This window comes from Gavialis gangeticus, unplaced genomic scaffold, assembly GCF_001723915.1.
Source record: "Gavialis gangeticus isolate Ggan-Ray unplaced genomic scaffold, GavGan_comp1, whole genome shotgun sequence".
Classification (NCBI taxonomy): Eukaryota; Metazoa; Chordata; order Crocodylia; family Gavialidae; genus Gavialis; species Gavialis gangeticus.
Window position 1 is genome coordinate 55,681,311 of NW_017729034.1, and position 11,713 is coordinate 55,693,023.

General features: G+C 42.3%; 1 protein-coding gene across 1 annotated transcript in view; it reads right to left on the minus strand.

Moving 5' to 3' along the window:
• TSNAX (translin associated factor X) overlaps window positions 1-11,713 on the minus strand; it is a 39,699-nt gene that overhangs the window by 19,095 nt on the left and 8,891 nt on the right. The window contains exons 3-4 of the mRNA XM_019527372.1: window positions 11,427-11,541; window positions 9,136-9,266 (exon numbers count right to left, since the gene is read on the minus strand). Of these exons, the coding sequence (XP_019382917.1) occupies window positions 9,136-9,266; window positions 11,427-11,541 (246 nt within the window). The remainder of the gene's footprint in view (window positions 1-9,135; window positions 9,267-11,426; window positions 11,542-11,713) is intronic.

Genomic DNA, 11,713 nt, shown 5'->3' on the forward strand with positions numbered 1-11,713 from the left:
GCCCTCTGCTCTCCCCCCCCCTTCATGACAGGCAATTGGCTAGTACTACTATAACAAAGATTTGCTTTCATTTGTTTGGTATCTTCTGAACATAATAGAATAATGACACATTGCAAACTAGGCTGAAAATATACTTTAAAAATATCTACAAATCTGATTTACAAAGCACGTGTATTCAGATCTGTAAGTCTGGTATATGCATTTGCTGTATATTAGTGATATTAACACAATATTACTTTATTAGGCTTGGGAAACAGTTTTATTCCTAACAGCTACTGTCTCCGCTCCATTGTAGAGGTTCTCCCTAGAACTTTTCCCAGTTCTTCTCTTGCCTGGCTTCCTGCCACAATTTTAAAGAAACAGTGCACATTTCCTCACAGGATATATATGGTATACATTGTAAAGCGGGGCAAAGGAGCAGGAATTCTATATTCCACGTGATACAACTTCAAAAATATCAACAAAGTAGAACATTCATAACATAACAAATGAAACCTTCTACATTAAAAAAAGACTTCGTTATTTCAGTATATCTTTGTTTGCTTGTTTAATCATCCCTTGGGACAATCTGTACTGCTAAGAAATGTGTAGAAAACAGTCATCAGGTTTTGTTGTTGTTCAATTAGTGCTATACTCAGTGTTTGAGCTCATGCAAGTGTCCTTTGGGGAAACGTCCTGCGTGCCATTAGCACTATTCTTAATGAGGGAAAGCATGGAACTCCTTTAGTGCTCTGCCAGAATTGTTTTATCTTCAAGTCAAAAGAACAACTGTTTGGAGTAACCCCAAAAAAAGCATTTAACAATTACAAGTGGCAAACAGTATTCCCAAGAACTATACTGACCGCACTGCTTTTTATAGACTAACAATTATTATACTAAATAAAACGTGTATCAGGCAGCTTTATTATGCATGGTTCCATAAATTAAGGTGATTAAGATAGTTTCCATTTTAAGCCCAGTTTTGATCTCTTTTGATTCCTTTCTGGGACATGTAGGATAGGGAGCAGGAGACTCTTTCATATTTGGTCACAATCCAGGGGAGAAAATTTTGAGGAAGTTTGAGGTTAATTGGCAAGCTGCCTTTTAGAAGTGGAACACTGGAATTATATTTTTGAATTTTTTTTTAATTTTGTGCTCAACTTTAAACTGTAAATGTTGTGTTTTCTTCAATAACTAGTTCTCAAGGAAGACAACTGCATAGATCTTTTTAAATATTAACTCAGAATGGAAAATTTAAAATGACTAGAAGGTCAAGGTTTAAAACTCCAACAGTATTAGTGGCTCCGCTCTCACTTAATCTCACCTTACTTTCAAAAGGTATTTATTGTTTTAGTGTAAATACTGACTTAGAAATATAAGCAGAAACAAAGCTGGTACTTGCATCACTGATTTTTCATTATAATTTTGGTTAATCATGGTAAGTTTCAGAAAAATATCTACCTCCTATCAACTGTGTTCTTATTTAACCATTACCCTTCACACCCTCCCTCCACTTCACCGAATTTTATCTTAGCTTCACACTCCTGCCACAATTACAGTCTTCACATCTATGCTGTCCCCTCAGATCCCAGCTTCCCCACTACCAAGGGAAACCAATAAAAATTCTATTAGACCCGAAGCCAAAACACTAACTCCCTTCCCTGTCTGCCATCCTGTTCCCGACTGAGGTGATCAAGTTCATATGAATGAAGTGAAAGTAGGCACACATCTTAGATCAAAACTTAAGATTACGCATACTCATTAAATAATGTTTTTCAAAGTCCTCCTCAAGCTTCCACTGAGGTGTTCAGCGAAATATGGGAGCCCTCTGTTTATAGCGCCGGTGCAAAAATGACACTAACACAGGCTTCAAGGCACCAATGCAGGGGCTCCTACATAGGCCCATCATGCAGAAGCACTACAAATCAATTAAAAGCTGTAAATGGTCTATAGAAATTGGATGAGGGCTAATTTTTCTTCTAATTTAATATTGAGTTTTGGGCATGGGGCAAGTTCCCCGATTGCAGAACTACTAGGATGATTTCTAGGACTTACAGCTCTGGGAAATAAAGGGGTTCCACAGGACTTACCCCCTATTCATATGACCCAAAGATAGGAGGAGACTAAAATATACAATATGGTCTTTTTCTAAATCCAAGATACTCCCAACCTACCTGCAGCAACTTGTCTTAACATATACTCCTTGGAGATAGCAAGGATGAAACCGGTCTATGTTCCTCCTCAAGAAGTGTAATCTATTGCATCTGCCCACTTGTCTATAAAAGGACTGATGACACAGTCTTCAGTTACTTTGTGTAACAGATGAGGAGGGACTGGTGCAAGAATTTAACCCCGCACATCTCAGTAAAAGGAAGATATGAAGTAGCATGTATCCTAACCCTCCACTATGCATAGTTTCATAGTTGTTAGGGGCTGGAAGGGACCTTACAGATCATCAGGTCTAGCCCCCCTGCACTTGGGCAGGAAAGACCACTGGAATCAGATGACCCCAGCAAGATGGGTGTCAAAACGCTTATTCCTCAGGGTTTTGGTTCTCTGGCTTCAGTAAAGCAAAAATGAAGGGAAGGAAGTAGTGTGTAGAGCACTGTGGCAAATTTACATCCTACAGAACACACCCAAAGGTAGAGGACTGGTGGTCTTAGGATGTGTTACCTCCTCACATATGGTGACTGGAAGAGGTTGCAGCTGCCAGAGACAGTGAGTCACCAGCACAGGCAGTGGACCTGTAACTTCCTCCAAGGGAGGTTTACAACACTTCTAACTTTTTAACCATTTGGTTTTGCCTGTCCTATCCTAGACACACCAATAAAATGGTTGAGATGTCTTTAAGACTTCAACATGATTCAAGGGATAGCCATTCTGAATTCTTGCTAATTCTTTTTTTTAATTTCCCAGTTCCTAAAAGAGAATCCTTCCAAATGGGTATTTTGACTTGTTTTTAATAGGATTTTTCATTCCCATTTAGTATTAGGGTCTTACAGTAAGGCAGAGACTGACATATTATAAAAGGGGGAAATGACTGAAGAAAGGCTGCCAAAGCCAAAGAAAATCCAAAAAGACAAAATGATTTTTGGCATTGATTTTTTTCACATAAAGGAACTACTTGTATTTATAGCAAGTTTACAAGGCATTCCATGCAAAAATGTCATTTGTCACCTTTGCAAACATGTACTGAAAGTGTATTTCACCGTGTCTTGTTTTCTCTCTCAGAATATTCTTTCAGGAGAATATCAGGTTTGCTCACTCGCTTCCTCATCCCCACTTCAGAGTTGCTCAAAGGTTCCAAACTGGATAAAGTCACTGAGTTGTGACACACGGGGAATGCTGCTAAGTTATTTTCCCTGATAGCAACATGAAACAAAGCCCTTAAATGTTATGCGCATGACAAGGTACATTGGTGAACATTATGTTCTCTAGAAAGGTTGGAACGCAAGTCAGAAGGGCTATGAGTAGCGCAGATTACACTGGTGAAATTTACAAATCTCCATGAGATTTTAAGTAGTTCTTTACATCAGATGCCAGGTCATAAATACCTGAGAACTACAAATAAGGATTCATAACTGTTATATGCGCTACCACAGATCAACCAAAAAAGGCAACTTACATTTCCAAGTTCCAAACACAGAATTAAATTTTTGTAATAGAGTCCCAGAAAATGGGAGCTGGGAAGGGACCTCAGGAGGTCTAGTCCAACCCCCTGCTCAAGGCAAGTTTGTCTGTGTCTAAATCATTCCAGTCTAAGATGAGATTGTCTAGCCCGCTCTGAAAAACTTGTAAGGACAGAGATTCCCCAGTCCTCTAAGTAATCTGTTTCAAAGCTTAACTCTCATAGTTAGAAGTGTCTTCCTAATATCCAACCTAAATTTCCTGTGCCATAATTCACATTCATTACAGAGTATTCTCTGGGGCTGAAGAAGACAGGACATCACCATCCTCTCTCTAACAGCTCTTCAAGTATTTAAACTCATCAAATTACCCCCTAGTCTTTTCTCCGGACTAAATAATTACAGTTTTTCCAACCTTTTCTTGTAAGTCTTGTTTTCTAGACCTCTAATTATTTTTGTTGCCCTCTGATAGATTCATCCCAGTTTGTCCACATCTTTCTTGGAATGCAGAGCCCAAAACTGGAGAGGTGAGTACTGCAGGTGAGGCTTCCTCAGTGCCAAACAGTGGAAGAATCGCTTCTCTTGACTTGCGGGTTAACACACCTGTTGATATAACCCAGCATGCTGATGACTTGTTTTTGCAATGCCAAAGCTATTGGCTCTTTTCTTTTTTGTAACACAACCCATTTTTTACTCATATTCAGCTTATGGTCCACTAGAACCCCCCCACATCCTTTTCTGCAGTACTGAACCAGCTGTTCCCCAATTTGTTTTTGTACATTTGATAGTTCTATCCTAAATGCAGGTATTTGTCATTGTCCTTACCGAATGTCATCTAATTCATTTTGGACCATTTTTCCAGCTTACAAATAATTCTGAATCCTGACCCTATCCTGCAGAGCAGGGGTGGCCAACCTTTTTTGCAGGTGTGCCATACCACAAGCTCCCCCTCCCTGCATATGCCACTCTGATCCTGTCGTCCCAGAGGCACACCTAATAGAATTTGCATCCTGAGGTGCCAAAATTAAGGCAGGAGAGCTTAAGTGTTTGGCACCGTAACAACCGCAGTTTTACATGGTGAGAGAGCCCTTAATTTGGTAGCAGCTGCAAGGTCAGAGAATTCTTAACCTGGCTCCTGGCACTGCCATCCCTTCCAGAAGCATCCTACCACTGCTCTGCTCCGTGTGGCTGGAGATTTGAGCCCTAATGCCTCCATTCCAAAGCCCCCACATTGAGTGTCCAAAGCTTGCATGCTAGGCAGTGGCTGCCTGCGGCGCACATACTGCAGACTGGTCACAGTGATGCTCTGCACTGCTCCAGCTGAAAATTAAAGAGAATAATAAAGTAAAAGCACTTCTTGTAAACATTTTAAAGAGGTCTGGAAAACCACTGCAGTGCACTGATTATGCATGGAGTCTTTGCAAAGGAGCCTCAGCACCTGAGGGCTCCCCATCCTTTATCAGCAGTGATTGCTTTATTATTTTATGGCCACAGCAGTAACAGGTGTTTTTACCCTGTGGCAGCCCCATTTGAGGCACCTTGTGAGGCTGTGTCTGAAGCTACTTTCAGTGATAGGTTTGCTACATGCCCAGTGACAGCTTCAGGGCCTATGCCTCTCATGAAACAGAACAAGCAGGCCCTGTCCTCCTGACAGGATGCTGCCTTCAGTACCAAATCCATTGTATCACCTGGTGCCTACATGTTCAGAGATGGAGCAACACTCCAGCATCTACAAGGCCTTGTGACATGGCATTTTTAGAGCCCATGACGCTGAGAGGGGGACTTGCAGCCATGGGCAACTGCCTGCGAGTAGCCTGTTCCCCCCACTTATTGGGCAGTACCTTCATCACAAACTTTTTTATTGAGGTGACTCCCAGTTGCACCCTTGGAGCCCCACTGGGCAGCATCCTCAGGGTGCGGGCAATTCCATGGGGCAGTAGGTTGAGGTGACCCAGAGGACTGGCTCTCAGAGGATTCTGGTGTCATGATGGCATGCAGTGGGGCTAACTCACTGTGGGGGCAGTGACACTAGAACCCTGGGTCCACATGTAACTGGGGACACCCTGGATAGACGGCATAGTGTGGGGTGGCATTGGGGTGCAAGGGGCTGCCTGACGGACATTATAATGGGCTGTTACTCCCTCAGCCAGGCCCAGGAGCCAGCCTTCCCCCCCACCCCTTCCTACTTCAAACTAAACAGAATAGCAAAACATCAACAAAACCTCACCCCATCCCTCTTGCCTCTTTTATCCAGGGCAAGGGCTCCACCACAGTGCTTCAGTGCCACCTTTCTTCTCAGTTTCCCTCTCTCCCCACTGTCATGTCTGGGAGCTTTTAACTTACTCTAGAGCCAGCCAATCATCCCCACCAGCTGGCCCCTTACAGCCCTTGAGCTATGCACCTTGTTACAGGCACCCTGCTGTTTCTGGGGTCACTCAGCATGGAGGGCTTGGCAAGTGGCAGTGACAGGGGTGGTCTCACTCTGGTTCCCCTGGACTTGGACCTTGCTGGTCCTGGTCTAGGACTGCTTGGTTGGGCTGGGCCTAGGCAGAGGTACAATGAACAAGTTTTGCACTCTGCCCAAAACACCCCTGTGCCGTGAGGTGTGCAGATGGCTGCAAAATGCTGGAAATTGAGGAGAGGGAAGGGGTGTGGTCAGTCTTACCTGTCTAGGGGAAGCAAAGACCTGACCTGCTGCTTCGGCACCTGGCTCTTTTCTGGGCAGTGCTGGGATGATCTGCCCCCATCTCCCCCCACAACAAGCAGCACCAAGTTGTTCCATTCCCCACTACCTCCTCTCTATCCTTTTTGCAGGGAGGAACATGGCTGTTCCACTCTCCCTGCACTCTCTGTTCCAGAGGCATGGGGCTGTTTCACTCTCCACCCCATATCTCTCTGGTCACCTCACTTGCTCAGTGGCACAGGGCAGTTCCTGGCTAGCTGAGCTAGCCCAAGTTCACTATGGAGTGGCCAAACAGGTGAGTGGGGTGCAGTGGGTGGGACAGGCCCTACCACCCTGGCTCCTGCTGGCCTCCCAGTGGGGGCAGCACAGTCCCAGAGAGCCACAAAACATCCCTCCAACCCCAGACACTATCCTGCCCTGCCCTCCCCTTCTCCCTTGCAGCCTTGCCCCTACTAGATGTGAATGCCACTTGTGGCATGTATGCTGTGGGCTGACCACCCCTGCTCCAAAGTGTCCATGTCTCCACCCAGCTTGGTGTTATCTGCAAATTTGCTAACTGTGCACTCAGTTCCATCCTCCAAATCAGGGCACCAGCTCCAGCTGCCCACTGCACAGGCTTCATGTGCAAGGGGGCCGCACAGGCTCCCTGGAACCCTAGCAATGTACAGCTCCCCCCTCCCTACCCACACTAGTAACACAAATCCCACGCAAGGCTAGAAGCCCTTTCCACTATTACCACAGCACAGGTAAACTGCTACCATTGCACAGGTGAGCCCCATCCCCCTGCCACACAAGCAGTGTGAACACTCACTCTCAGACCCTTCCCTCTGGTGCTGCTGCACAGGCAGCGAGCTCACCAGGCCTCTAACCATACTGCCTTACCCCAGAGACTCCAGCCACCACTGCAGCACCAGGCCTAATAGAGGGAGTGGTGACCAAGTGCAAGTCTGTGGGCTGCACATTAACACCTCGCAGGCCAGATGCAATCTATTGGCTGTCAGCAGGACAGCCCTGCTCCAAATCATTAATGAAGATATTGAACAGTACTGGACCCCAACCTGAACCAGCCTCCTGGAGATCTCCATTCAATACCTCCTCTCAGTTAGACATCAACCAACGGCGATGCAACTGGGTTGGCAGTATACCAACAGGCCAGCGATTCTTAGCCAGCGGGCCACAGCACCCTAGAGTGCTGCAAGACCCTTTTAAAGGTGCTGTACAATTAGTACTGTTAGGTGTGCAGACACCTACACATGATTCGTAGGATAAACCCAGAGATTTCAAATAGTATCATACATTCTGATTCTGTGGTCTTTCTGCATTGTCTGCAACAGAAATACCCTAGTCTTTTTCCATAGCCAAAAGAAAAGTTAAAAAGCTCAGAGCTGGAATTTTATGAGAGCTGTCTTCAGTCTAAAAAGGTTGAGAACCACTGAATTAGGTGGTATGCAGTTGCTTCATTCCTTACAAGTTCTTTGGGCATTTGCCTTCTAAGACTACAGAGCAAATTAAATTTAGAATACTATATTCCAAATGGCATTAAAATATGCATACACAAAGTAGTTTCTTTTGAGAATCAATCACTTTGTAACTTGAATAAAACACACACATTATTGATAAAGTAGCAGCAACATTAAATACAGGTCAGTAGAAGACTATAATATGGCATACCGATAAATTTCAAAGGCAGACGGGCCAAATTAAGGTTTCATCTTAAAAGTTACTACAGTTTGGTATTTCAACTTTTACAAAGTTCATGATCATCAGAAGTATAGATCCACAACTGTAATGTTTTATTTGTACAGGTTTTGTAAATTACATGTCTTTACAGGTATTTGTGAAAACTGGTAAAAAAAAATTGCAAACTAACTTGGTCATTAAAGAATACACCTTTGACCTTTTACTCAAATAAAACTTCCAGTAATGTTAAGAGGAGGGTTTTTTCCTAAATGAAGAATGGTAAGAAGTTATATAGTCAAAAACTGCCTTAAAATAAAGACATGAGAAGCCTGGGAGGTACTGTCTCAATGGCGTGGCTATTGAAATATAAAGTGCAATTTTACTTATACACTTCTCTTATCTAACATAGCTTTAGATAACATTCAAGTTGTACTAACTACCAATGTATCAGCACATCAGAGATAAGAATGTAAGACTGGAAGGAGCCTCCTGATTCATCAAGTCCAGTTGCCAGTGTATAGATGACTTTTGAAACTGTTTATGAAAAGGACTATAATTTACACACAAAAGTGGAAATTGATGCATTTCTTTGAATGGTGGTGTGCAGCAGAGTTAGTGTTTGATATCCATACTGTGATTAAATATTTGAGCCTTATGAAAAATGACCAAAAGTGTTTAATGACCAAAAGAAAGGAATCACAATTTGAGTTTTAAACTACAAACAAGCCAGCGATGTACCTGTTCTGCTACGCACGAAACACTGACCCAGAATCAGGTCATTACAAATGATTTAACACCAGGTTAAACATGCAGTGCATTAGGGTAAGAGGTGGCTTCCCTTCTGTCTATGCTCCCAGTCCCAAGAAGAATGGCTCTCAGCACTGAGACCTGCCCCTTGCTGGAGGGCACTGAGGTATTATTACGTTTAGTGGGGATTCTAATTTAGAGTCATTCAACAAATGTCTGAACCTGTGGTCCCTCTTGTGCTGAGCAGGATTGCTATTGCAACAACATAACATCAGCAGGGTAAAACTAATCTTCCCACAACAGTCTAAAGAGCCAAATTCAGATCCAGTGTATGAAGATGCATCCCACTGAAATAAAGAAATTGCATTTAAATTAAATTTGGCCCGAGATGTACACTTATCTCTCTGAATGTAGACTTACCTGGAGAGATGGCTCTGTGGAATTGATACATGTCCTCTCCTGTTAATTCTTGTGCTACTTGCTTAATCTTCTGTCGGACAGCATCTAATTTGACCTCAGATTCATTTAGGATTTCTTCTCTGTTAGGGGAACTGTGACCACAAAATACAAGTCAAATTATAGTATGGAAACATTTGGAACACCAGCAGAGTAAAATAGTTAGATGCTTCATTGTATACTAGCCAACATGTATTTAATTAGTTCAGTTAAAAAAAAAAAAAAAAAAGCAACTATGTTGAATGGAACAAACTTTGAACTTTTCTTCTGAATCAGGATAAACTACCTCTGAAATCCAGGCCACGTTCTATATGTGTGATTCTGTCTCGCCCTTAAGATCATCAACAAGCTAAATTCAGTCTTATTTGCAGAGTACTCATTTCAGCCTGAAGCTTTTCTAACTAAAGCAGAAAAAATTGACGAAATCCATAAGATTCAAAATAAGTAGATAAAAAAAAAAACTGTGCAAGTCTTCCCTACCCCAAAATCTACAGTGTTTTGCAACAAACTGAACAGCTCATTTATAAAAGGATTCACTATATAAATGATATTTTAGGCAGTACTTGTGAAATGTGTCACTAAGGACACGTTTAAAAGAGCAGTTGCTAAATCAAGGAGTCACAATCCCTAAAGAAATTCAATTATAGTGGTGGGTCTCAGACCAGGATTAGAGCTGTAAGCCCAGAAGTGGGGTCACCATGGCAAAAAATTGGAAATTGCTGCTCCGAAACATCTAATACATAACTATTGTTAGATGACATTTTATACCTGACACTAGATGCACTGGTTCCTCTAATGTACTGTACAGTTCCACCATTTACATGGCATTCATGGCTTACAACATGTTTTTAAATTATTATTATGTGAATAGCTTTGTTTTGTACAAATGTTTAAAAATCATGGGAATTCAGACATGAGTCTTAACTATTCAGTGGAGAGCTTGAGGGAGAAACTTAGGCAGTTTGCAGTTTGGGGGGTAGGCTGGAAAATAACAGTGCTTTACTTTAAACTCCAAGCACCCCTGCGCCAGCCCAGCACATGTCCAGAAGAGGCAGCATGTTAGCTACAGCTGTCTTTCCCAACATCCGTATAGATCAAGCATGTTAGTGGGGCTTTTTTGGCACTTTTATCTAATAGCAGATTGAATCAGCTTTAAAGTGGCAAAAACCTCACTAAAGTACCTGATCTATACAGACGCTGCAGAATCAGGTCAAACTAATGTGCTGCTGCTTCCAGTAAAGCATGGGGGGTTTCCCCCCCCATGTTTGTCAGCACGCAAGATGTACAGAAAATCACCATCTCATAGGAAATGGGATTTTCTGATGAAAGTGAATCTAAAAGCTTACAGAGACAAAGAGAAAGTTCTACATCAAAACACCTATTTGTAAGCTGAGTCAATACACAAGTCCTTCCCAACATTTTTATGCCCTGCTCAGCAACAGTGGGACTGCTCAAAGCAGGTCTGGAAAATATCAAAAATAGAGGACGGTTGCTGCCAAACCCTTATTTACAATTGTGTGCACACTGCTGCTACCATTGTGTAGCTGCCCTAGGAGTAATATCAGTGGGAAATTTTACAGAAAAAGACTTTTACAGACAAGCTTGAAATGACATCTATAATTCTCCAGGTAAACTGGTATACAAGAAGGTGTAGCAAGCCTCAATTTTTCCCACAATTCTGCTAATAGCTGCTAATTTGAATGATCATTTGAAAGAAAAAGCACACAAACTTTAAGGTACCCCACAATGGGGTATAAAGACCTTTCTTAGGATCCAGCATATAAGTGGTTATAAGTAGAACTTGCATGCCCTGCCCTTCATACTAGTGACCAAGGGTGGGGCTATAAAAATGGGGAAACTCTTGCCTGAGACAAACTAACCTAAAGGGGAAGGGTGTATCCTCTCCCCTCCCAGTTCACTGGAAGCTGGAAAGACCTCTGTTGGCTCTTACCAAGGATTCTGTGTTAATCTGATCCTGTTTTGGACTATTCTTTATTCCAATAGAGGCAGGCACTAAGGAAATGGACTTGAAATGAACTAGCATCTAGCTCTTATTTAGTTCCTTGACTGCATTGTGTCCACCCACTTATGTACAGTCCTAAAGGAAACAAAACAACACAACTTATGGGAAATTAACTAAGTTTGCATTCCTCTTCCTTGAAGGTGCTCTTATCAGAATATTACTCAAAACACAGAAAAAACAAGGCAATAAATTCGGGGTCAGCATGGAAATGAGAACTAATGTAGTAACTCACCTAGTAATCCGGTGAAGCAGAAATATTGTCCTTTTACTTTCTATAGTTATATCACGACTAAGCTTCACAAGCCTTTCATATTTATCATGTCTTGTATCAAGCTCAAGTTGAAATGCTGAGAACAGAATGCAGACAATCACAATGTGGTCCTGATGTACGTGTGAATGTGTAATTCATCTGAACAGCGAAAGTATTCTGTTATGATCCACCTTGGGTAACAATGACTTTACTGTTAACCTCCCATAATCTTCACATTTTGTTTCTGATTTTTTTTTTTTTTTTTTTTT